Source organism: Lagenorhynchus albirostris, chromosome 11, assembly GCF_949774975.1.
Source record: "Lagenorhynchus albirostris chromosome 11, mLagAlb1.1, whole genome shotgun sequence".
Lineage (NCBI taxonomy): Eukaryota > Metazoa > Chordata > Mammalia > Artiodactyla > Delphinidae > Lagenorhynchus > Lagenorhynchus albirostris.
In genome coordinates, this window is record NC_083105.1 from 89135993 (window position 1) to 89162821 (window position 26829).

Genomic DNA, 26829 nt, shown 5'->3' on the forward strand with positions numbered 1-26829 from the left:
ACACTAAGTCAGGAAGTGCAACCAAGAGAGGCTGACAACCTGAACTGGAGCAGGTAATCTGGGCACCATCAACACAACATCGAGGAAACAACAGACTGAGGGGGAACTCACATGAATTTGCTGAGGGTTTAGTGAGCATCTATTAAGAGCCTATTTAAAGAGTTATGTTACGTTAGGTTAAGTAAGGGGATTACATATACGTATATTTTGACGCACATATCTTAAATCATTCATGCCCCTGAGCTCTCATTAAAAGTTTAATATCGAGTTAGTTAACTGACCTTGAATTAGCCAAAAAGCCAGTGTTAGAAGAAATGTACTAGAGAGAAGCTAGTGTACAATGGCTATGGCCCCAAAGACAAAGCATTTGAGGTATTCTTCCAGTGCCAACCCACGCACCCATTCAGTCTCTGATAGCTGAACAACTTTGCTCTCTATAAGGACTATGTTGGGCCAGATTTAACCAAATTTTCAATGGATGGGCCGCAGAGTTCCAGGCTTCTTGGCTACAAGTAATTGTAAAATTCTATCAAGGTCAACAAAGAATTGTTTACAGTTAAAAAAAAAAAAGTCCCAGGCTTCCCTCGTGGCGCAGTGGTTGAGAGTCCACCTGCTGACGCAGGGGACACGGGTTCGTGCCCCGGTTCGGGAAGATCCCACATGCCACAGAGCGGCTGGGCCCGTGAGCCATGGCCGCTGAGCCTGCGCGTCCGGAGCCTGTGCTCTGCAATGGGAGAGGCCACAACAGTGAGAGGCCCGCGTACTGCAAAAAAAAAAAAAAAAAAAAAAGGCCCTATCTATTCTTATTATTGGCTCATAGGGCGATTACATAACAGAGTCTGATAATTTTAATGTGTTTCTTAAACAATAGTAGTGTGAAAAGGTCTTTGTTTTTTAAAAAACAGCAAGTTTCACAAAAGAACCAAAAAGAACCGAAAATATAAGCTCTTAAATAGGTTATTCATTGATATGGATTGAAAAATATGAGATGGAAAATGTTTTAATTCAATAAACATTTAGTAAGTGCCAATTGTGTACCAGGTACAGTTGGGTTTCCACTAAGTTAGGAGTTCACACTTCAATAAGTGTGATTTTATTTATCTAACATTGTTTATATACTAATAGAAACAAATTTGAGGTACTTTTTAGCTAAAATATTTATCACTTTGTCTACCAGGTCAAACACAGCTGGAACATAACAGGTATCTAGCAGTTATTCCATTTATAGAAGTTGGCTAAGCAACTGAGACCCTTTTAACATTTTATCATGTATGCATTCAGGTTTTAAAAATATATTATTATAAAGAGATTCCAAGTACATTATTATTTACAAATCAGTATACTTCTATGAATCTGATATTTCAGACAGCTGATAGGTAATATTTTGAAAAAACTTTAATACAGAAAATATATAATTGTTTGGAAAGGAAATTAAGGAGACACATTTATTCAACACCTACTTTTTGACTAACATCATCCTTGGGTTATTTTTATAAAATTCAATTCCTATAAATCCATAAGAAAAGTACTGACATTTCTGTTTACTATTGAAAACACAGAAAATAGAGAAATGCAGATACTTGCCTACAGTTACAAGTGGCAAAAGCTAGATTAGAACCCAGGCCCAACAGATTATAAACACGTTATTTCCCATTACAAATCATATTTTAAAAATTAATTGTTTCTCCACGGGACTAATCTAGGCGTAACTTTAAGAGTATGAATTAGAACTTGTGAGAATTATCAAAATCTTTACTTGGTCATATTGTGCCCCAAATCCTCCACAGGGTATTCACTGCCTACACTTCTAGCATTTGGGGCTTTTAAGAATGTAATTTTAGCTTATATCACCATTTCTATCACCAAATTTAATCATACCCTCTAAATCCCATTTACATTGTAATTCTAAGACGGTTCTTCTAAATACAAAATGAGAAAAGAACTGAGGTAATTTTCTGGAAGATATATGCAAACCCATATTTCTTCCTTCACTTTTCCATATATTTCAATATAAGAAATACATATTCAGAATTACTAAAATGTTTGCTAAATGTTTAATATCATGTATTGGTTTTTCTTTTCAAAAGTAAACCATATTCCAGAGGGAAAAGTTCTGAACAAGATGTCAAAGGCCAAGAAGTTGTGCTATAAACAAGGCCTCCTGGCCCATTATTACCCAGACTTAATTGACCACTGCCCCCATTTTCAAGTAACACCACTCAGGATCTCTAAGCACTACTGAACTCCATAAAAGCTATGAAAATAAATGCTCCTTAATTGGTAGATGCTAAGTTTAATAAGTGAGTACCTGAACTTAATGATTTGGAAATGAACAAAATATACAGGTATACACTTAATCTTTAGAAACCTGGCAAAGAAATCCTTGTCATCAGTAATTTTTCTTTTCATAGTCCCGTCTTTTCATTTTCCCAGTATTCCTTAATATTTTTCTTTAATAAATCTTCTGCTTATTATCCATTTCTCTTCTACTGAAGATCTATGATTAGAGGTAAATGGGACTAAATACGTAAGAGAAAGCAGTGTAAAGTATCATTTTGCCATGCAAATTTCATGATTATTTCGTGAGTAAATATGGGGGAAAAAGTTAAAATCTGTAATCTTCTACTTATATAATAGACATGGAATGTGTATTTCTGAAGACCACAGAGAACTTACACATTTGAAATATTTTTAATTAAAAAAGAAAACAGCTGATAGGACTCTGTAAAAGCAATACTTGCTTCTTTCCCCACAGTAGCTATCTGTGAATGACTTACAGCCCTCATGAATCTCTGCAACAGTCCAAGAAATCATCTTATTACTTTAGAAACCTTAAATGAACCTCCTATTACCATGGTAAAATATTATATTAAAAATAAGTGTAAATAAACAGGGTGTAGCTGCCACCCAAGGGCACACAAGTGAGTCAGTATTTTGAAGTGGGGATAGAGTTTTTGAGTATTGTCATGCAGTGCTCATCTCTAACTGCTAATCCTCCCTTTTCCATGAATATACAAGCTTAAGTATACACCCACCTCCTTCACATGTGCCAATCCTGGAAAATGGCATAGTGGGGGCAGCTCTCAAAATAAAGATATTTCAGGAAAGCATCACATAATTGCCTGGCGTTTGAAGGCACCGGGCTTTTAGTATTCTTTTCCTATTCCTCCCACCCCCTCATCGTTTTTCTAGAGCTCTTTAATGCACCTTCTATACCTCAAATTCCCTACCTGACATTTCCGTTTACTCACAAACATGATTTTCCCCCAAGGAAATAAATATGGTAATTTTATGCTTTTTCTTCAAATCTTCAAAAAATACAACGATTTATCTCGAGCAGAGTATGCAATTTTAATTTCTAGGAGAATACCCTGAAGATTTGCTTGCCAAGTTTATCTATTATAAATATATAATAAAAATCATGTTCATTATGAAATAATAATTTACAGATTTTAAATGTTGCCTGATGTTATGAGAAGATAACATGACAAAAAATTGCAAAAAAAGATTTCCCCCCTTTAACTTCATGGTAAAACATGAACATGTTGGATAACAGAAAATAATCACAAAACATTTAAGTAAGATTATCTGCCTAGCAATCACCATATATGAGCTCAAGGGAAGTGAGAAGAGTCCCAAATGGCAAAACTATTATTGTACTTCCAACACTTCTGTAGCTAATTCAATAGCTAAAAACAGAACAAATTCCAAATATGAATCCTGAATAACTGTAACATATTTCACAAAGTGTTGTCAATCTCATTTTATTTTAGAGTATTTTAAATGACCAATTATATTATAAAGCCAATTTATTTTTGAACCACCTATGTAACATACATGGACATATTATCACAACGGAGCCTCTCATTCTCTTTGAAGAGTTCTTGCTCTTATGCTATTACTTTATTACATACGGTTTAAAAATTCTTGCTCTTAGGCTAAATTCTTGCTCTTAGGCCACTACTTTATTAGATACAGTTTAAAAGTGTGAAAGCACAAATCACAATTTAATTAAAATACAAGAACAGAAATGTTAAACTGTTCACATAGACAAATCCTGAACTCCCTCAGCACACAATTCTGCCAGCGTTATTCAGCACCAGTGAGCAAATGAAACTTGTGGAGAATACGGAGGAATATCATCATAGCAATTTACAAACTTGTCACCTGAGAAATATACTGAAAATGTTTCAAAAGATTGAGATTTGGACAGCGGAAACAATTTTCTCCCAGTCTCAGCTAAGTTACTTGCTACATAAAGCTTCAGCTTAGTACAAAACAAGCAGCAGATATAAGTAAAGACAGAGCCCTGCTAGGAATTACAGAATAGAATAAAACAGCTAATTAACTCACCAAACAGCCTTTGGCTAAAAGCTGCATTCTTCTCTTTGTCTCAGGCCTCTGGCTTCCAAAGACAAATTACATGCTCTCTGACAGAATGATGACAAAAGGGCACACCGTGATCTCTTTTCTGCTATTTCCGCTAGAAGAAAACTGAACCACACTGCAGCCTCCAAGAATAAGTACTTCATATGAGCATGCTCGGTATCTAATTTAAATGACTTGGTATTTCATGTCAGCATGTGATGGCCTACTTCCAAATTCGAGAGCTGCAAATTCAGTCGAAGATCATTTACTGCAAAAACTAAACAGAACCACCCAATGATAACCGATTTGTTTTTAACTTCATGATTTTTGTGGCTCATTTAACGTGATGTGACTGGAAATGATTATTCCTATACCGTTATTCAAACAAGTCCTTAGGTTTCATTAACTATGTCCACATAAGCATCCAAAATGCTGGAATGGGGCTTCCCTGGTGGCGCAGTGGTTGAGAGTCCGCCTGCCGATGCAGGGGACACGGGTTCATGCCCCAGTCCGGGAAGATCCCACATGCCGCGGAGCGGCTGGGCCCGTGAGCCATGGCCGCTGAGCCTGCGCGTCCGGAGCCTGTGCTCCGCAACGGGAGAGGCCACAACAGTGAGAGGCCCGCGTACCGCAAAAAAACAAATACAAACAAAATGCTGGAATGAACTGGAAATTTCAAGATATCCAGGATGTGATCCTCAAAAATAAATTTGACCACTGATAAATTAAGCAAACTATAAGCCTTTCATATTTCACTTTTTAACCTCTTCTTCTGTCCTCCTGCCTATTCACTAAATAAAGCCATCTACAAACTATCTAGTAGTATTTTAATTTCTCCTTTGGAAATATTAGTAAATATCAGTAAACTAGAATGTTCAGTGTGTTTATTAAAAATGTCTGCTCTCTTCAAACTATAGCAAATAGGATCTTTCTCACCTATAGATTATACATTATATAACAGATTACATGCTTATATAAAACAGACCTCACCCAAATGTTGATAAAGCTTTAAATAGGACTTAATTTTTTTTGTTTGCATTTTCAAGAACAATTTTACCAAAATGCCACACACACACAAATCAACCAAATAGTTTGTGTATGCATGTTTCTGTCACCAAGTAACTAATTTGCCTGGTTTGTTGAGTAACTTGCTGCAAAGACCATACAGTTTTATATGATGGAAATATGGTCAAGAAGCTTATCCTCTGCTCACAATGACCAGTTCAGTCTTCCAGAAACAGAAACCTAGCACAGCAGATACAGCCAGCCCCACCAAACCAACCAGACAATTCTCAAATGTCCACTTCCCATTTTCACCTTGGGCAGACAAGCAAACTAGGAAGTGTCCACGCACTCAACACACACCCAGCCTGGGACGGCAAACCACTGACAGAGTGGGGCTGCCCTTTAAATGGGCCCATGTGCTAATTTACGATTTTCCTTTCTTCACAATCCTCCTTGGTTACTTCTACCACTTCCCTATTGTAAACTACGTATACCCCGCCCTGCTACAGACGTCTCATTTTGTGAACTCTCTCCCTCCTCCCCCAACCCCCAAATTAACACGGAAGGCCTGGGAAAGTAAGAAGGCATAGGAAATAGACAAACTCCATGGTAGCAGCCGGGATAAGGTCCCTCATAAATGGTGGGACAAGATCCTTAAAGGTTCAGAGAGGTTGTAAAAAATAAAATGTTAAAGTTTTAAAACAAACAAACAAACACAGAGAACCATTTATGGAACCACATCTAATTCCAATACCCTTCTAGAAAACAAAAATGTTACATTCAAAGAAACGTACCAACACACTAGTTTCTTTAGCATTCTACCAAAGCATGTACCAAAGAAATGTACCAAAGAAAAATTCATAAGTTCAACTACAAGGTCTGTGGGTGCTGTGTGCTACATAAACATTCTATCTTTAACGAAAAAGCACAGGAAGTGAAGGAACACAGAATAAAAGCAAATTATCAAAAATGGTCAATATGCATATGTCTCGTGTACTGTTACGTCTAGTAAGTTTTGTGTACTGTACATGTCAGGGTGAGGATTCTGTAGAAAGAGTAAGTTATCTAAAGTAAAGTACTCAAGGAAAGCTCTATGATTCCTGAATGAGAAAGGAAAAGTTCTTCACTGAAAACTAGCAAACAAACAAAAAAATCTATATATGACACATGGTACAAGGCAATGCGGGTGGAGTGGAAGTAAAAAACGAGAAAGACTATCTGTCTCCAGCAGAGCTTACAGACGATGAGGCAAGAGGACAAATAACTAAGGTGAGATCACCACGGCAGAAGAGAGGTTCCTCTGTGTTCTGGAGTTTGGAGGGAAGACAGAAAGCACGCTATGAGGGGAATTCAGAAAAGGTTTTGCGAGCGGGTGAACTTTTTGAAATGCCTAGATGAATAGTGAGGATCTGGCCCAGAAAGGAGAGGGAAGGAAGAGGAAACAGCCAGGTCAGGGACTGGGAGGGAGGACAGCAGAGGACCTGGGAACTGGTATGGGGACCAGAAAGTGTCAACACTGGGACGAGGGAAAAGAGGACAAAGAAGCTCATTATTCTGGGATGGTACTTGGAAGCAGCTGGCCAGAAGCATTTTATACCCTGAATAATGGGAGAGTTAGGGTCATGTGTTAAAATGCAGAATGGAAGAGTCAACTTTGGAAAGACAGGCAGATACAAAAACAGGGGAAAGAGGCATTTATTCCAGCACATGGCATAGTAAAGCCCTTGTCCAAAGCACTTTTTTTTCTTCCGTATCACTTAACAGCTCTTCAAACTGAACTTCCTCTCTCCTAAAAATCTGACCTCAGCTGTCTGATTCAAATTTGAGGTCATCTTGTAATTACATGTATCCTTTGATTTTACCTAGAGGTCCTGTTTTTTTTCTCTTCTTTTAAATCTTTCTCTCTCATCACTCATTCTTTAATTTACTTGCTTACGCTTTCTCTACCCACAAAACCTGATAAAAAGTTTCCCAAATGCTACCCTGATAAGAATGGATGAATCTGTAAAAATTCAACAGAAGATATAACCTATGTCTATGAAGAGTGAGCAACCTCTGAAGACCGTACACAGTTCTAGTGCATTTCACTGCATGTACACATGCCAGGTTGGGTGGATCTCTCTGTGTAATAAACACACCTGGCATTCATTCCTCACCACAGGAAGCGGAGGGGAGGAGGGAGAATGGAAATGAACATACGAGCCTTATATTGCAATTTGTTGTTTTGTTTTTTACCAGAGGGTCACAGCAGAATCATTTGGGTAGCAAAAACACACTCAAGCACACGCGTTCAGGGTCCAGAAATCTTTCAGTCTGCACACTCGTTGTGGGGGCCAGACGTCATGAAGAAGCTCCCTACATGATTTTGAGGTTCCTCTGATTAAGAGCCGTTGTTTGAGGTACCCATCAGTTTACAGAGCGCGATGGACACATAAATAATTGAAAGACAATGATAGAGACAGGGAAGGGAGGATGTTAAAGATACAATAATTTTGCATGATTTACAGATCAGTTAAATTTGAGCAGGATTGTCAGGAAGAATGAAGATGTTCTGGTACAAAAAGGCAGCTGGATACCTCAGAGGACCTTTCAGAGCAAACAAAGGAACAACACGGGCAAGGCAGAAAGCCAGGGCAGATGCGTACGGGTGGGGAAAGGCGGGAAGCGTGTGCATGGCATGGGGGCAGCAAAGCAGAAAGAGGCCAGCAAGGCACACGGACAGTTTATGAAAGACTTTACAAGTAATTCTAGAATGCACTAAGCACATGAATGAACACATGTATCACTGCTAGCTCTTCAGAGACACAATTTTTTTTTTTTGGCTGCACCATGCGGCCTCCAGGACCTTACTTCCCCAACCAGGGATTGAACCTGGGCCCTCGGCAGTGAAAGTGTAGAGTCCTAACCACTGGATTGCCAGGGAATTCCCACGAAATAATTTTAAATAGTGCACTGACATGGTCCTATTTATGTTTTTAAATATATTGTTGATGGCAACTCGTCCGCAGAAAATGGATGAGGGAAGGGAGATTAATGGCTGGGGACTGATCGTTGATATGAGAATTAGAGGGAGAGTCAAAAGTAGTACAGTAAGAGGAAGACTGGAGAGGAAATAATAAATTTGACAGATTTTAAGGACAGAATCAATAGGATATGGTGCTGGACTGGACGGAGGGGTCAAACAGATGGAAAACTAGAGTACAACTATAAGGATTCTGGTTGGGGCAAGTGGGTGCAGTGAGGTGACTAATTAAGCCAGAGAAGACAGATGCAAAAGACGGGTGTAAGGGTTGCATCTCAGGGAGAGTGATTCAGCAAAAGGAGAGCGGACAGGAAGGAGAGTTAGCTCAGTTTGAAACAGGTGGAGTTTATTAGCATCCTGACAGCTCCCTGGTGATATCTACTATTGGCTGAAGGAAATATACATCTGGGGCTCACCAATACAGACCCCGGAAACACTTTTTTAATAGCCTTGTGGGGTTGAAAATCAGCTTAGGAAAGGCTCAGGTGGGACTGAGTCCTCAAGAGACTTAATAACAAGTATTATTTACTGAGGGCTTACTTTTTGTCAGACACCGTGCTACAAACTTTACAAGGGTTGCATCATTTGCCCCTGCAACAACGTTACGTGATAACTTTATTTAAAATCTCAAATAGAGGTGAGAAGATGAAGGCAAAGAGCTTTTTAACTGTCTTTCCCAAGTTCACGCAGCTGGCAAGTGGTACAGCTATGCTATGATTCCCTAGTTGGTGTGTTCACCAGGAACTTGCTACGCTAACTCAACTGTTAGGATGCTTAAAAAAAAAAAAAAAAAAAAAAGCAATAAATAACACTTACAGAATGTTAAAAACATATGGGTTCATTTAATATTAGCAACATCCCTATGCAATAGATCTGATTATTATTCTACCTATTTTACAGATCTGGAGACTGAGGCTCAAGAGGCTTACCCAGTGTCACTGATAATCAGTACAGGAATGTGGATCCAAAATTTTGGACCCCAAAACCCATGGTCTGAATGAGATCTAAAGGGCAGTAAGCTTACGAAGGAGGCAGAATTATCAAAAAAAAAGGATTTTCAATAGCTGAGACAATGTGGAAAAGAGGCGGGGTAAGAGACGAGAGTAACTGTGAAGAGAAGAACTGACAGTTAAGGGAGAAGTAATGAACATGAGGCAAGGAGGACTAAACCGGTTTCTATTTAGTTTTATTGAAGTTAAATTTACGCTCATGAAACTCATACCTGGTAAGTGCACGATTCAGTGACTTTTAGTAAATGTATAGGTCGTGCAACCATTACCGCATCCACTTCAAGAACATTTCCATCACCTCTAGAAGTTCCCTTATGCCCCGCTTGCAGTCAATCTCCACTTCCACTCCCAGCCCCAAGCAACAGGCTCTTGAAGAGGAGAAATAAGCCACAAGTTAGAAGCAGCCACAGCCACCACTGTCACCACTTCCTTCTTTGGGACAAACGGATGACATTCCTCAGCACAACACAGTAACAATCAGTCATTAGTACTCACGCTATACATCTTGTTGGTAAAAGAGTCCTATTCAGATTTTACTGCTTTCCAATTCAAAGATCTTCAGAGCGTATCAACGAGAAAAAAAAGTAGAAGCCCTGTGACTTTTTAAAATATGCAATCTTAATAACTAATACAACTGGAATTTTTTTCCAAATATATAGCAATAAAGTGAGCCCAGGCAATGTACAATTAAAAAAATAAATAAATAACAGGAAGAGTCTCTGCAAAATCCAGGGCATATATTTGCAAAAGTCTTTGGTAAAGGAATACCTTCTGCACAATAATTTGTTACTGTCTGACAAAAGGAGAATTGTAAATTTTAAAACATATTTTCATAAAGTAAACCTAAATATCCCAATGACTTTTATTGCAGTGACAAACCCTTAGCATCTACTTAGCGTGTGGCAAGATAATGAATAGATGTAATTATACATTATTTTGGAATTCAAGCTGTCTCTTGCTATAGACAATGCTTAAGGCTATAAGAAAATCTCTCGCGCTTTATGAGAAAAACAAAAGCAAATGCAAAATTTTGCTTCCAAATAAAGACATAAGAGAAAAATATTTTTAAAAATATTGTATTGTGTAAGTGAAAAGAAAAAATGAGGGTGGGGCAGAACTATTTTCTGCTTTCTACTGAGAGACAGAACGTATTTCTTAGTGTCTCTTCCCCAAAACCAGAATAGTCAATTTCTTTCCATTCTAAGGATTCTTAGTCAATTGGTTAAAATATTATAAGTATCACAGAAATTTATAACCTAAGAAAAGCAATTTGTTCCCTTTGTTCATTCATTCATTCTACAAATATTTATTTATTTACTTATTGGCCGTGCTGCATATGGGATTTTAGTTCCCCAGCCAGGGATCGAGCCCGCACCCCTTACAGTGGAAACACAGAGTCTTACCCTCTGGACTGCCAGGGAAGTCCCCACAAATATTTATTTTTACTTAAATTTTTTATTTGATAAATGTGACATGTAACATTTTGTAAATTTAAGGTGTACATGTTACTTGATACATTTATATATTGTACTATGATTGCCACTGAAGCAACATTTATCACATTACATCATTATAGTGCAATATTATTGTCTATATTCATTACACTCACCAATAGTGACTGAGCATCAACTCTGTGCCAGACACGGTTCTACATACTAGGGAGAGAGCAGCAAACAGGTCTGTGCTCTCACGGAGCTTCCTTTCCCTTGGGGAAGAAACTCGATAAACAAAGAATGTACCATATTCCCTCAGGATCCACGGCGGACTGGTTCCAGGATCCCCCCAAGGACACTAAAATCTGCAGAGGCTCAAGCGCCTTATATAAAATGGTGCAGTATGTGCATATAACCTAGCCCGTATACTTTAAATCATCTCTAGATTAGTTATAATACTTAATAGAATGTAAATGCTACATAAATAGTTGCTGGTGCGAGACAAATCCCAGTGTTGTGTTTTGGAACTTTCCGGAATTTTTTTTCTAAGTATCTTCGATACGTGGTTGGTTGAATCCGAGGATGCAGAACCGTGGATATGGAGGGCCGACTACAAGTCAGCGGGAGAGGGTTATGCTAAGATAAATGACTGAATGAAGGCTGGATGGCCAAGAAAAGTCCTGAGGAGGTAACATTTAAGCACTGGCTTGAACAACGGCAGAGAAGGCGGAAAAGAAACCCAGACAGAGTGGACAGTGTAAAGGCTCCAAGGCCACCATATATAAAGAGAAGAAAGAAGGCCCAGGGACTACAGTGTGGTGGGCGAGAGAAAGAACTGAGAGATGAGGTGTGAGAGGTCACAGGTCCACTGGTGTTGGATTTATGAGACAGAGAAGGAGCTCTGGATTTTATTCTAAGTGCTATGGAAAGCTGCTCAAAGGCTGTAATGTGATGTGATTTGTACATCTGTACATTTTAAAAAGACACCTTTGGCTACAGCATGGAGAATGGGTTGTAAAGGGTCAAGAAGAGAAGCGAAAACAGTTGAGAGGCCACTGGAATTGTCTGGGTGAGAAGCGATGGTGGCACAGCTGTGAGGTACGGCAGAGAGAGAGAGAGAAGCGGGCAGATCTAGGATGCTTTTGGGGCAGAGGAAGGGTCAACAGAGCCTGCTGATTGGAGGTTGCGAGTAGGTGGGTAAGTGAAGGAAAGAGAGAAATTAAGGAAGGTGCAAAGATTTTATTGTTCTTCTGATTAGGTCCATGAGACACTATGTGGTGAGGTCAGTAGGTGGAGAAGGGGGACAAGGTCTGGCTGGAGATGTGGGTTTATGGGTGACTGGCAAATGGTGTGCAAAGCGCCTTGGAAGTGAATGAGGTGACGGAAAAGGGAACACAGGACAGATGCTGTGCCTTCATCAATCCACAACGCCTATTACAGGTGCTTGGAATATGGGTGAAAAACTCAGACCCTTGCCCTCATGGAGTTTACACTCTCTCAGAGAAGACAAATACAACATAACAAATAAGTAAACTGTGTTGTATGACAGGGTGGGTAAGTGCTGTGAAAAAAAGAAAAAATAGAGGAATCAAGGGTGTGGCTAGGGTGGTGGAGCTAAATGGGGGTCTGGGTGAGCTCATTCAAAAGATGAGATGTGGGGCTTCCCTGGTGGCGCAGTGGTTGAGAGTCCGCCTACCGATGCAGGGGACACGGGTTCCTGCCCCGGTCCGGGAAGATCCCACATGCCGCGGAGCGGCTGGGCCCGTGAGCCATGGCCGCTGAGCCTGCGCGTCCGGAGCCTGTGCTCCGCAACGGGAGAGGCCACAGCGGTGAGAGGCCCGCGTACCGCAAAAACAAACAAACAAACAAAAAAAAGATGAGATGTGCACGAAGGGCCAGGCTGAGGGAAAGGGCAGTGCTAAGTCCCTGAGGTAGGAATAAGTAAGATCACTGGCATATCTGAAGAATGGCAGGGAAACCAATGCGGCTGGAGCAGAAGAGCCAGCAAGGAGTGCCCAGAAAAGCAGCATGAAACCCCAAAGTACATGACGTCACGCAAGCCAAGGGGGAAAGGGTGTCAAGGACCAACTATGCTGAACGCTGCCAAGAGTATGAGTAAGACCAGAACAAAGAGGTTCTTAAAGCTTGAAGTGCAGTGTGGAGCCAGTAGAGAAGAAAGCCATCTCTATGGAAGGGCAGGGAAGGAGGTCCAGCTGGCAGGCAGTATATTCACTTCTAAATGTAGTAAGAAGACAGGTTCTCAGGGCTTAACGATCTGCCACAGCCATCATATAAGGATTTAAAAATTTTAATAATGTCAACATCATCAATCAATTCTGGAATCCAAAAAGCCCATTTTGCTTATTTTCTCATTCTATTAATTACAAACCACTCAAAAATCACTACTCTATTTCTCAAAAAAAGAAAACAGTACAAGTGAACCAGTTTGCAGGGCAGAAACTGAGACACAGATGTAGAGAACAAACGTATGGACACTAAGGGGGGAAAGCAGCCGGGGGTAGGGGGTGGTGGTGGGATGAATTGGGAGATTGGGATTGACATGTATACACTGATGTGTATAAAACGGATGACTAATAAGAACCTGCTGTATATATATATATATATATATATATATATATATGTGTGTATATATATATATATATATATATATATAAAAGCATGCCACAACAAAATCCATGGAACCAAATTTCTAATCCAGCAGTTAGTGTGAATAATTTATCTATGTGTTCTTTCCACAGCCCATCTAACTCCCTATCAAATAACTACAGTTGACCCTTGACCACAGAAGGTGGTAGAGGCACCCACCCTCTACACAGTCAAAAATCTGCATATAACTTTACAGTCAACTCTCCATATCTGCAGTTCTGCATCTATGGATTCAACCAACTGCTGATCGTGTAGTACTACAGTAGTATATATTTACTGAAAAAAAAATCCATGTATAATTGGACCCATGCAGTTTAAACCTGTGTTGTTCAAGGATCAACTGTACATCATGAACCTTATTATTCCTTTAAGTTTGAAGTAAATGTGGTAAATCCTTTAAAATGCATTTACATATCTTTGTTCACTATATCATTCACATTTAGTCTTAAAAATTGAACATAATAAAGGTCACTTTATTCTGTGCTATAAAAAAAAAAGAAAGAAAGAAAATAGAGAAAAAGAGCTAAAAACTCATAAGCCAGAGAAGCAGCTTCAACAGCAATATGGTACCAACCTGTTGAGAATCATTGCAGGTATTGTGGATATATGACTGATCTTTCATTTGCACAAGAATACTGTCAGATAACTACCATATGACCCAGCAATCCCACTACTGGGCATATACCCTGAGAAAACCATAATTCAAAAAGATACATGCACCACAATGTTCACTGTAGCACTATTTACAATAGCCAGGACATGGAAGCAACCTAAGTGTCCATCATCGGATGAATGGATAAAGAAGATGTGGCACATATATACAATGGAATATTACTCAGCCATAAAAAGAAACGAAATTGAGTTATCTGTAATGAGGTGGATGGACCTAGAGTCTGTCATACAGAGTGAAGTAAGTCAGAAAGAGAAAAACAAATACTGTATGCTAACACATATATATGGAATCCAAAAAAAAAAGGTTCTGAAGAACCTAGGGGCAGGACAGGAATAAAGACACAGACGTGGAGAATGGACTTGAGGACATGGGGAGGGGGAAGGAGAAGCTGGGACGAAGTGAGAGAGTGGCATGGACATATATACACCACCAAATGTAAAATAGATAGCTAGTGGGAAGCAGCCGCATAGCACAGGAAGATCAGCTTGGTGCTTTGTGACCACCTAGAGTGGTGGGATAGGGAAGGTGGCAGGGAGATGCTAGAGGGAGGAGATACGGGGATATATGTATATGTATATGTATAGCTGATTCACTTTGTTATAAAGCAGAAACAAACATACCATTGTAAAGCAATTATACTCCAGTAAAGATGTTAAAAAAAAAAAGAATACTGTCAGATAGATTTACTACACATCCTATATGAGGAAAAAGGTGAAACAGACAGATGTTGCCCACAGTCTCACTGCTAGGAAATTGAGGGAAGGGGTTAGAAGGAGTTCATGTTTTCTCCTCTCTGCCACCTCATGTCTCTCTTCTATTTATATGTACCTAAAACAAGAGGCAGACAGGGTAGGTTTTCTTCTTGCTTTGTAAGACACTCTTGCTAGATAGACATGATAAGTTTTTAATTTTCGTTTTATTTTTTCCCCTTCCTCCCTCTTCTATCATTTATCAATATGTACCAGTGTCTGCTATATACAAATAGCCACTCTGCACACGAAGTCCTATTGCATTTTAGAAAAGTTGATTTTCTAAAAAAAAATAAAAAAGATCTTCCAAAATAAGAAAAACTGCTGTATAAAAAGTATAATTAACCAATATATCAACAATGATGGTAAATTGTGATCTTCATTTAAATAAATTACTAAAATGACACCAGAAATTAGGTTATCTTAATGTTCTTTTGGAAAAATTACTTCCTGACAGTTTGTGGCTCAAATTTTTTCACTACATAGATTTAACAATATATATGATTTTACAGCTTAATGACCTATGACAAATCAACTCTAAAAATTACTTTTCTGTGGTAATTTAAAACATCTGCTTGAAATAGCAGATCCCTAAAAAACTTTAAATCAGAATTGACATACAAAACGTAATCTGTTGACAAATGAGCAAAGAAGGACACTTCTCAAGGAGTTTAAGAAAGGGTTACAAGACTTCATGACACAGAAACAAAATCCTATTCAAGAAATTAGACTCAATAAAATACCATTTAAGGTCGTAGAAGAACGTGACTATGGCTTTTCAAAGATCATCTAGACTCACAGATACACTTCAGTAGTCTCAATTAGTGTAGGTAAGGCAAACACCAGAAGCTCATTAGGCAAAGTTACATAAACAGCAACAAAGAGGGAAAACAAGAAGCCAAGATTCGAAAGGATACTCAACAGGAATGGCTGCATAAATTAAAGTATCTGTACTATGGAACAGGTCGTGCACCTGTCAAAAAGAACAGGGCAGAACTGTGTGTCCCATCAGGGCAGAACTGTGTGTCCCATCCTGGTAGGTGTCTCTGGTGCGTGTACATCATCCCAGAAGCAGGTGAGAGAACAGTGACTGTTGGCAGCCTGGGTGAAGTGACTTTCATGTTTTATTGACAGTTTGTACCCTTTTGGGCTTTATAAATTGTTTTCCACAGCATTTATCAGTTATGCAATTAACTGATAAAAAGGGAAAAAAGGAAATGAGAAAGGGAAAAAGAGATGGGAAGAAGGGAAAACAGAAAGGAAACCAACAGGAGCCAGAGCAAGGTGACAGGTGCCCAGGTGAGCAGCATGGTGTGGAGAGACCCGAGAGAGATGCCCCCACATTCAAGCCCTAGTCCTGCTACTAAATGTGGGCAACTTAAACTCTCTGAGCTTCAGTTTACTCATGTGCTGAGTGAAGATAACGTCATTTCTTACCCTATGGAGTTACTGTGAGCATTAAAAAGGAGCTAATTTTTGAAATGTACCTGACATAATGCCTGGCCCAGTGTAAGTACCCAATAAATGGTAGCTGTTAACTTCAGGGAATACTAATAACTTCATATCTAAATCTTTTCTTCTTTATACCATAATCTTAAAGTATATTATATTTGGTATAAATTCTTTTCACTAGTTTAGAAAAGTAGTTTTTAATAATGACCATAAAACCAATCCAGTTGGAGAATATATGCTGCTGGTACTATCAGAAATATATTGCAACCCTTGCACATAAGTACCTAGCATCTTGTCCTCACTTGTCTGACCCTGAGCCCTAAATTTTGTGCTTCTTACCCAGAAATTTCATTCTTGTTTGTCTGCAGCATATTATAAGACTGATAAGTACCTATATCTCTTCAAGTCATCCCACTGTACATGGGTAGAAAATGGGTATTACTCAGGGGCATGTTCTTAAGACTATATTTTCATGTTAAAAAGAAAAAAAAGGAAATCAAAACTCTAATCATAAACCAGAATAGAATTCCAAGTAAATAATAACACTCCTCACTTCCAATTCAGAGTAAGAAACTGATTAAAAATTTTAAATTGCTTTTTCACAATAACCTAATTCAGTCAACATAATGTTCATATTTGGTTTTCAAATGTTGGCCTCATGTGTTCCCCCACGAGCCCCATGTGACGCTCATGAATTACCCTAATTAAAGTCCTCCCTAATGAAGCATTATTCTTGTGAATCTCACTATATTCTACCCCTCTTCTAATTATTAAGAGTTTTCTTCTAAAAAAAATTAAAAACACTTAACACTGCACCTTCTTTTGTGTTTATAAGTCCACTCACATGCTACAGTCCTTGGATTTATGCATCTCATCAACACTACAAAACCTAACCTTGTATTTAAAAGTCTAAAATCTAAATCTAGAGCAGGGGTCGACAAACTTATTCTGCAAAGGATAGCAAATATTTTAGGCTTTGTGGACCAAACAGTCTTGGTCACAGTGATCACCTCTGCTCTTGTAGTGAGAAAGCCGTCATAGACAACATGTAAACAAATGGATGTGGCTGCATTCCAATAAAACTTTATTTACAAAAAAAGGCAGCAGGCTGGCTTTGGTCCACAGGCCACTGTTTCCAATGCCTAATCTAGAGCAGCAATTAAGTGAAATGTGTATGACAGTCTTCTGTCTACTCTGTAAAAATTTAGTGACACATGTCTCTGACCAATCAGTTGATGGGTCATTTTACTTATTTAATGATTAGCATTACTAATTTTACTAAATTATTTTCTATCCTTATTAATTCCATTTAGATTCTTCCCAATATTTAACTAATTTTTCATAATTCTGCACTTTAAATATTACTTGCTTAATGATTCAGTATTTCCTCATGAACCCCATTTTCTAAATTTTATCATTGCGGTACGCGGGCCTCTCACTGTTGTGGCCTCTCCCGTTGCGGAGCACAGGCTCCGGACGCGCAGGCTCAGCGGCCATGGCTCACGGGCCCAGCCGCTCCGCGGCATGTGGGATCTTCCTGGACCGGGGCACGAACCCGTGTCCCCTGCATCAGCAGGCGGACTCTCAACCACTGCGCCACCAGGGAAGCCCAATAAAGATATTCTTTTAAGGAATGGTAGCCAGCCTCTAAGATAGCCAAGGATCCTCACCTCCTGGTACGCATACCTATGTATCGCACCTCCTTGGGTTTCCGTCTTGGTCTTTAGGATGGCTCGCTCTGGACAAAGCCAGCTGCCATGTCGAGAGGCACATAACCCGGTGGAGGGGTCCATGTGGAGAGAAACCAACTGGCCAGTCCCAACTTGCTAGCCATGTGACCCTCCATCCCCAGCTCCCAAGCCCCAGTCAACATCAAACTGAAAGCTCATAAGACACCCTGAGCCAGGACTGCCCTACTGAGCAGCTCAATTCCTGCCCTGCAGGAACTGTGGATGACAAGAAATGGTTATTGTACAAAGTGCTGGAGTGATCTGAAGTCACAGGGGATCCTCCTCGTCTGGTTAAGTTACAGTTTAGCCTATTTTGTACAGCTGTTTTGGTCAGTGGCAGCTGCAGTTGATCAACAAGCATCTCCTGTCTTGCAACAGGATGAGTTTAGGGGACGAGACTGATATAAGCAACAACTGATTTGGCTGTACGGTAGTAATGACTGCTGTGCTGTGTTTCTTCAACAGTAACTTGACACTTGCTGGGTGGAAAGCTGTGTGTCAGACGATCAAAGTAGTTGGATTTCTACAAACTGGCAGATAACCCACAATCACAGTTACATCCAAAAAACAATCCTTACTTCACTTCTATTCTTGCCCATGTGAATCTCACTGTTTCCCAAGGCAGTATTTTTAACCCCTGGTCTGGCCCATTAGAGGATAATGAAATGCAATTAATGGGATGCTTTCTGCCAGCACTTTAAAATAATGACACAGAAGAGAAGGTACAGGTAGTAAGGGGAAAATAATTTTTCATTTCAGTTTTATATAAAGAAATGTATTTGTATGTGAACACTAGGTCATGTAATAATATGTATTTCTTTTCTTTTTTTTTTAAATGAGATGATTAAATGATCTTTAAGGTCCTATTCAGCTTTTTTTTCTTTTTTTTTAAAATTTTATTTATTTACTTATTTTATTTAGTTATTTTTGGCTGTGCTGGGTCTGCGTTTCTGTGCTAGGGCTTTCTCCAGTTGCGGCGAGCGGGGGCCACTCCTCATTGCAGTGCGCGGGCCTCTCACTGTCACGGCCTCTCTTGTTCCGGAGCACAAGCTCCAGATGGGCAGGCTCAGTAGTTGTGGCTCACGGGCCTAGTTGCTCCGTGGCATGTGGGATCTTTCCAGACCAGGGCTCGAACCCGTGTCCCCTGCATTGGCAGGCAGATTCTCAACCACTGCGTCACCAGGGAAGCCCAATAATATGTATTTCTTGTTGCAGATAGTGGTCAAAAAAGTTTAACACCAGTGACATAAAATGCCAAATACATTAACATCCTAGAAAACTAATGAGTCACCAGACTCTCCCAATTCTCACCATCTTGCTCTCCTTTTTGGACTTCTCTTCTGACTGTCTGTTAAAAACCTGGGCTTCACTGCTCATTTTGTTTTCACATTGATATTTTAAAATCCACGTGGAAATCAGCTTTTTCCTAACTTCAGTTCTGTCCATCTTGAGGGTTGGGAATAGGGGAGTCCCTTTTCCTTGGGGACATCCCTTTTGAAACACACTCAGTGGCTGTCTCGAAAGAGTAAGGCAAGCAAGAAGAGGAAGATCACATAGGGAACCTGAAATGACCCTGAGATCACTGGGACTTCTGACCAAATGAATCACCTTCACTTTCCCAACATGCTAGAAATAATCAGATACACTGGGCTTATAAGTTGATTTTTAACTCTGTAATGTGAACGTTCTCGTTATTATTACTAATATGCAGTAGGTAAAAGCTCTCTGCTTTTATGACAAGCGCTGCAGACAGAGGACGTATCTTCCGTGCAGAACTATCTTCCAGTTCTCTCTTCTGTAGTGCCTGGTACAGGCTTTGCATTAAGCTGATCAAAGAATGAATGTTTTTTTAAAAGGCATTTATTTTGGTAAATAAAAAATAAATTTATCCAATCAACGGATAATTCGCTTACTAATTTGTAATGCTTCAAGAGGAAGGCATTATTATCCATGAGGAAGTTTTCCTAGCATCAAGGCAGTATTTCTACCACTGAAAATATAAATAACTAGAGCCAAACATTTCTTAAAACTGTCTAATAGGAGGGAAGATTTCAAGATTACTCCAAAATGAGAGAGGATGAACAAAAACAGCTCAAGGTGACGATGGCTGTATTGTGAACTGATGATTTTCTTTCTATGAAAAAGGCACAATGAAGCTTCAGAAAAGCTCTGGAAAAAATGATACTAAGAGTAAGACTGAGGAGACCTTCAAGATGGCGGAAGAGTAAGACGCGGAGATCTCCATGTGGAACAACTCTTACAGAACATCTACTGAATGCTGGCAGAAGACCTCAGACTCCCAGAAGGCAAGAAACTCCCCACGTACCTGGGTAGGGCAAAAGAAAAAAGAAAAAACAGAGACAAAAGAATAGGGACGGAACCTGCACCAGTGGGAGGGAGCCGTGAAGGAGGAAAGGTTTCCACACACTAGAAGCCCCTTCGTGGGCGGAGACTGCGGGTGGCGGAGGGGGGAGCTTCGGAGCCACGGAGGAGAGCGCAGCAACAGGGGTGCGGAGGGCAAAGCGGAGAGATTCCCGCACAGAGGATCGGTGCCGACCGGCACTCACCAGCCCGAGAGGCTTGTCTGCTCACCTGCCGGGGCGGGCGGGGCTGGGAGCTGAGGCTCGGGCTTCGGAGGTCGTATCCCAGGGAGAGGACTGGGGTTGGCTGCGTGAACACAGCCTGAAGGGGGCTAGCGTGCCACAGCTAGCCGGGATGGAGTCCGGGGTTAAAGTCTGGAGCTGCTGAAGAGGCAAGAGACCATTGTTTCAGGGTGTGCGAGGAGAGGGGATTCAGAGCACCGCCTAAACGAGCTCCACAGACGGGTGCGAGCTGTGGCGATCAGTGCGGACCTCAGAGACGGGGATGGACCACTAACGCTGCCGCCAAAAAGCCTGTGTGCAAGCACAGGTCACTATCCACACACACACCCCCCCGGAAGCCTGTGCAGCCCACCACTGCCAGGGTCCTATGATTCAGGGACAATTTTCCTGAGAGAACACACAGCACACCTCAGGCTGTTGCAATGTCATGCTGGCCTCTGCTGCTGCAGGCTCGCCCCGCATTCCAATTATGACTACTGTACCCCTCCCTCCCGCTAGCCTGAGTGAGCAAGAGAGCCCTAATCAGCCTCTGCTTTAACCCTCTCCTGGCTGGGTGGGGAACAGACGCCCTCAGGTGACCTACACACAGAGGCGGGGCCAAAACCAAAGCTGAACCCGGGAGCTGTGAGAACAAAGAAGAGAAGACGAAATATCTCCCAGCAGCCTCAGAAGCAGAGGATTAAAGCTCCACAATCAACTTGATGTACCTGCATCTGTGGAATACCTGAATAGACAACAAATCATCCCAAAACTGAGGCGGTGGACTTTGGGAGCAACTGTAGACTTGGGGTTTGCTGTCTCTGCATCTGATTTGTTTCTGGTTTTATGTTTATCTTAATTTAGCTCTTAGTGCTTGTTATCATCGGTGGATTTGTTTATTGGTTTGGTTGCTCTCTTCCTTTTTTTAAATATTTTTTCCCCTTTTTTCTCTTTTTGTAAGTGTGTGTGGGGGTGTGTGTGTATGTTTCTTTGTGTGATTTTGTCTATTTAGGTTTGCTTTTACCATTTGTAATAGGGTTCTGTTTTTTTTTTTAAGTTTTTGTTGGTGGTGTTCGTTTGTTTTTTCTTTTTACAAGTGTGTGTGTGTACGTCTCTTTGTGTGACTTTGTCTGTTTAGTTTTGCTTTTACCATTTGGTTTGAGGTTGTATCTGTCCGTTTTTATGTTTGTTTTTTTCTTCCTTTTCTCCTGAGCTGTGCAGCTGGCAGGGTCTCGGTGCTCCGGCCTGGTGTCCAGACTCAGCCTCCAAGGTGGGAGAGCCGAGTCCAGGACACTGGACCATCAGAGACCTCCCAGCCCCACATAATATCAATCAGCAAGAGCTCTTCCAGAGATCTCCGTCTCAACACTAAGACCCAGCTCCAACCAGTGGCTAGCAAACTCCAGTGCTGGATGCCCCATGCAAAACAACGAGCAGCTAGACAGGAACACAACCCCACCCATTAGCAGCGAGGTTGCCTACAAGTCATACTAAGTTCACAGACACCCCAAAACATACCGCCAGACACGGCCCTGACCACCAGAAGGTCAACATCCAGCCCCACCCACCAGAACACAGGCACCAGTCCCTTCCACCAGGAAGCCTACACAAGCCACTGAACCAACCTCACCCACTGAGGGCAGACACCAAAAACAACGGGAACTACGAACCTGCAGCCTGCAAAAAGGAGACCCCAAACACAGTAACTTAAACAAAATGAGAAGACAGAGAAATATGCAGCAGATGAAGGAGGAAGGTAAAAACCCACCAGACCAAACAAATGAAGAGGAAATAGGCAGTCTACCTGAAAAAGAATTCAGAGTAATGATAGTAAAGATGATCCAAAATCTTGGAAATAGAATGGAGAATATACAAGAAATGTTTAACAAGGACCTATAACAACTAAAGAGAAAAACAAACAATGATGACAACACAATAAATGAAATTAAAAATTCTCTAGAAGGAATCAATAGAAGAATAACTGAGGCAGAAGAACAGATAAGTGACCGGGAAGATGAAATAGTGGAAATAACTGCTGCAGAGCAGAATAAAGAAAAAAGAATGAAAAGAATTGAGGACAGTCTCAGAGACCTCTGGGACATTAAATGCACCAACATTCGAATTATAAGGGTCCCAGAAGAAAAATAGAAGAAGAAAGGGTCTGACAAAATATTTGAAGAGATTATAGTTGAAAACTTCCCTAACTTGGGAAAGGAAAGTCAATCAAGTCCAGGAAGCACAGAGAGTCCCATACGGGATAAATCCAAGGAGAAACACACCAAGACACATATTAATCAAACTATCAAAAATTAAATACAAAGAAAAAATATTAAAAGCAGCAAGGGAAAAACAACAAATAACATACAAGGGAATCCCCATAAGGTTAACAGCTGATTTTTCAACAGAAACTTTGCAAGCCAGAAGGGAGTGGCAGGACATATTTAAAGTGATGAAAGGGAAAAACCTACAACCAAGATTACTCTACCCAGCAAGGATCTCATTTAGATTTGATGGAGAAAATAAAACCTTTACAGACAAGCAAAAGCTAAGAGAATTCAGCACCACCAAACCAGCTTTACAACAAATGCTAAAGGAACTTCTCTAGGCAGGAAACACAAGAGAAGGAAAACACCTACAAAAACACACCCAAAACAATTAAGATAATGGTAATAGGAACATACATGTTGATAATTACCTTACATGTAAATGGATTAAATGCTCCAACCAAAAGACATAGACTGGCTGAATGGATAAAACAAGACCTGTATATATGCTGTCCACAAGAGACCCACTTCAGACCTAGGGACACATACAGACTGAAAGTGACAGGATTGGAAAAGATATCCCATGCAAATGGAAATCGACAGCTGGAGCAGCAATACTCACATCAGACAAAATAGACTTTAAAATAAAGACTATTAAAAAAGACAAAGAAGGACACTACATAATGATCAAGGGCTCAATCCAAGAAGAAGATATAATACTTGTAAATATTTATGCACCCAACATAGGAGCACCTCAATACATAAGACAAATGCTAACAGCTATAAAAGGGGAAACTGACAGTAACACAATAATAGTGGGGGACTTTTAACACCCCTCTTTCACCAATGGACAGATCATCTAAAATGAAAATAAATAAGGAAACACAAGTTTTAAATGACACATTAGACCAGGTGGACTTAATTGATATTTATAGGACAGTCCCCATCCAAAAACCACAGCATACACTTTCTTCCTAAGTGCACATGGAACATTCTCCAGGACAGATCATATCTTGGGTCACAAATCAAGCCTTGGTAAATTTAAGAAAGGTGAAATCATGTATCTTTTCCAACCACAATTCTCTGAGACTAGATATCAATTACAGGAAAAAAACTGTAAAAAATACAAACATATGGAGGCTAAACAGTATGCTACTAAATAACCAAAAGATCCCTGAAGAAATCAAAGAGGAAATCAAAAAATACCTACAGGAAAAAAAAAAAAAAATACCTACAGGGCTTCCCTAGTGGCGCAGTGGTTGAGAGTCCGCCTGCCAATGCAGGGGACACAGGTTCGTGCCCCGGTCTGGGAAGATCCCACATGCCGCGGAGCGGCTGGGCCCGTGAGCCATGGCCACTGAGCCTGCACGTCCAGAGCCTGTGCTCCGCAACGGGAGAGGCCACAACAGTGAGAGGCCTGCGTACCGCAAAACAAACAAACAAAAAAACCCAAAAAACCTACAGACAAATGACAATGAAAACACAGCGGCCCAAAACAGCAAAAGCAGTTCTAAGAGGGAAGTTTATAGCAATACAATCCTACCTCAAGAAACAAGAAAAGTGCTTGCCTCGGCAGCACATACACTAAAATTGGAATGATATAGAGAAGATTAGCATGGCCCCTGTGCAAGGATGACACGCAAATTCATAAAGCGTTCCACATTTTTGATATATGGAAAATGTAAGAATTTAATATAGTCCCTTGATAATGTTTATTAAAAACTAATAGTAAAGTCAAGTATAAAGATTCCTTTACAAGTATATGATTGTTTTATAAAACAAAAAGTTAAAAACAGAAAAAGAAAAAAGAAACAAGAAAAATCTCAAAAAACAACTTAAACTTACACCTAAAGCAATTAGAGAAAGAAGAACAAAAAAACCCAAAGTCAGCAGAAGGAAAGAAATCATAAAGATCAGAAATAAATGAAAAAGAAATGAAGGAAACAATAGCAAAGATCAATAAAACTAAAAGCTGGTTCTTTGAGAAGATAAACAAGTTTGATAAACCTTTAGCCAGACTCATCAAGAAAGAAAAGAAGACTCAAATCAACAGAATTAGCAATGAAAAAGGAGAAGTAACAACTGACACTGCAGAAATACAAAGGATTTTGAGAGATTACTACAAGCAACTGTATGCTAATAAAATGGACAACCTGGAAGAAATGGACAAATTCTTAGAAAAGTACAACCTTCCAAGACGGAACCAGGAAGAAACAGAAAATATAAACAGACCAATCACAAGCACTGAAATTGAAACTGTGATTAAAAAATCTTGCAACAAACTAAAGCCCAGGACGAGATGGCTTCACAGGTGAATTCTATCCAACAGTTGGAGAAGAGCTAACACCCATCCTTCTCAAACTCTTCCAAAATATAGCAGAGGGAGGAATACTCCCAAACTCATTCTATGAGGCATCTTCACCCTGATACCAAAACCAGACAAAGATGTCACAAAAAAAGAAAACTACAGGCCAATATCACTGATGAACACAGATGTAAAAATCCTCAACAAAATACTAGCAAACAGAATCCAACAGCACATTAAAAGGATCACACACCATGATCAAGTGGGGTTTATCCCAGGGATGCAAGGATTCTTCAATATATGCAAATCAATCAATGTGATACAATATGGTCAATGAAATAAGTTCTAAAGGAAATAATCTCAATGTATATTATCATCTATCCTTTTGCCATTGGGGATTACAAACTTATTAATATATTAATTTCATGAGTCATATCTGCAAAATAAGACCTTAAAGATAAACATTATAGGCTATTATAATTATTGCATGGAAACGTGTATTCTAAGTTGGCTATTACCAGAAGCATCAATAAAATTGCATAGCTAGAAATATCATTTCTAATATGATTTGTTTCTATAATGGTATTGAAACCATGACATGAAAACCAGATCAATAGAATTCTAATATTTTAAATTGTTTATATCCTCCCATATTTTCCTTTCCCATCCATTTACAATGCTGAAAGTAGCATTGCTGTACTTTCAAAATGAACACACCAACCTGAAAACAGATTTTACTTATGAAAACATGTATTAAGATGGGATGGAAAACAGGGAGGAAAATTACTTGGGGGGAAGGTAGCAGAGAGGAGAGGCAACTTTAATTTTCCTTTCTAATTTTACTTCAAAGACCCGATGTTCTTAATACTAAAGTAAGATTCTGTTCTAGCGCTTTACTCTCAGCTCTGCTCACATCCGTGCTCAGTAACCTAGCAATGTTTAAACCTGCATATGCATGAGGTGGTCACACTTTCCTTACCACCCGATCATCTGTATCTGCCATTTTTCATCACAACCTTGTTGAGGCTAGCAGCGTTCTGACAGACCGTAGACCCAAAATGGTGTTCACTGCTCAAATTAAAACATGTAAGTAATTTGACAAAGAATCTTTGAGAAACAAGCAGCCATCACTAAGCATCCTCTCTGCAGAAATACTTCTCACCATGAGTGGCACAGAAACAGATCACAGATTTAAAAAATGAAAATGTTTGTCTCACATTCACAAAAATTTGTTCTCATGAGACTCATTTCTAAGTGCTCCGTTTAAAAACATGAGATTGGGAGCACTGAGGACTTATCGGCATTCTCCCAGGGGAATGAAGAATGAAATTAAAGTGAAGATGAGCTGGTCTAATTTTTCAACCCTTTATTTCACTCTAAAATACTTCCATTTGAAGATTTACTAGTGTCTTCTTCATATGGGCCCAAATTCACTGACAGAGGCTCACAAACATGGCGTTGTAACACGTGGTGGCCAGCAGACAAGGTGGCCCCTAGTGATTCTCACCTCCTGGCAGTCAAGCCCTTCGCAGTCCTCTTGCCTCACCTGTAAGGCGAGGTCATTGAAGA

General features: G+C 40.0%; 1 protein-coding gene and 1 non-coding gene across 14 annotated transcripts in view; one reads left to right on the forward strand and one right to left on the reverse strand.

The window, feature by feature from the left end:
- Window positions 1-26829, reverse strand: part of PLEKHA5 (pleckstrin homology domain containing A5) — a 242744-nt gene that overhangs the window by 138501 nt on the left and 77414 nt on the right. For 2 of the 13 annotated variants that reach the window (XR_009543575.1, XR_009543574.1), the window contains exon 4: window positions 9618-9773. The exons of 8 other annotated variants lie outside the window; for them this stretch is intronic. Coding sequence is in view for 2 of the 5 variants with exons in the window: in XM_060166771.1 (XP_060022754.1) it covers window positions 9928-9961 (34 nt within the window). In the remaining 3 variants the exon portion in view is untranslated. Of the gene's footprint in view, window positions 1-9617; window positions 9774-9900; window positions 9962-14039; window positions 14080-26829 lie in introns of those variants that run through there. 3 more of the 13 variants (XM_060166771.1, XM_060166770.1, XM_060166776.1) reach the window with 3 other exon arrangements.
- Window positions 24516-24622, forward strand: LOC132530144 (U6 spliceosomal RNA). Its single transcript, XR_009543700.1, has one exon. It is a non-coding gene; the product is annotated as a U6 spliceosomal RNA (small nuclear RNA).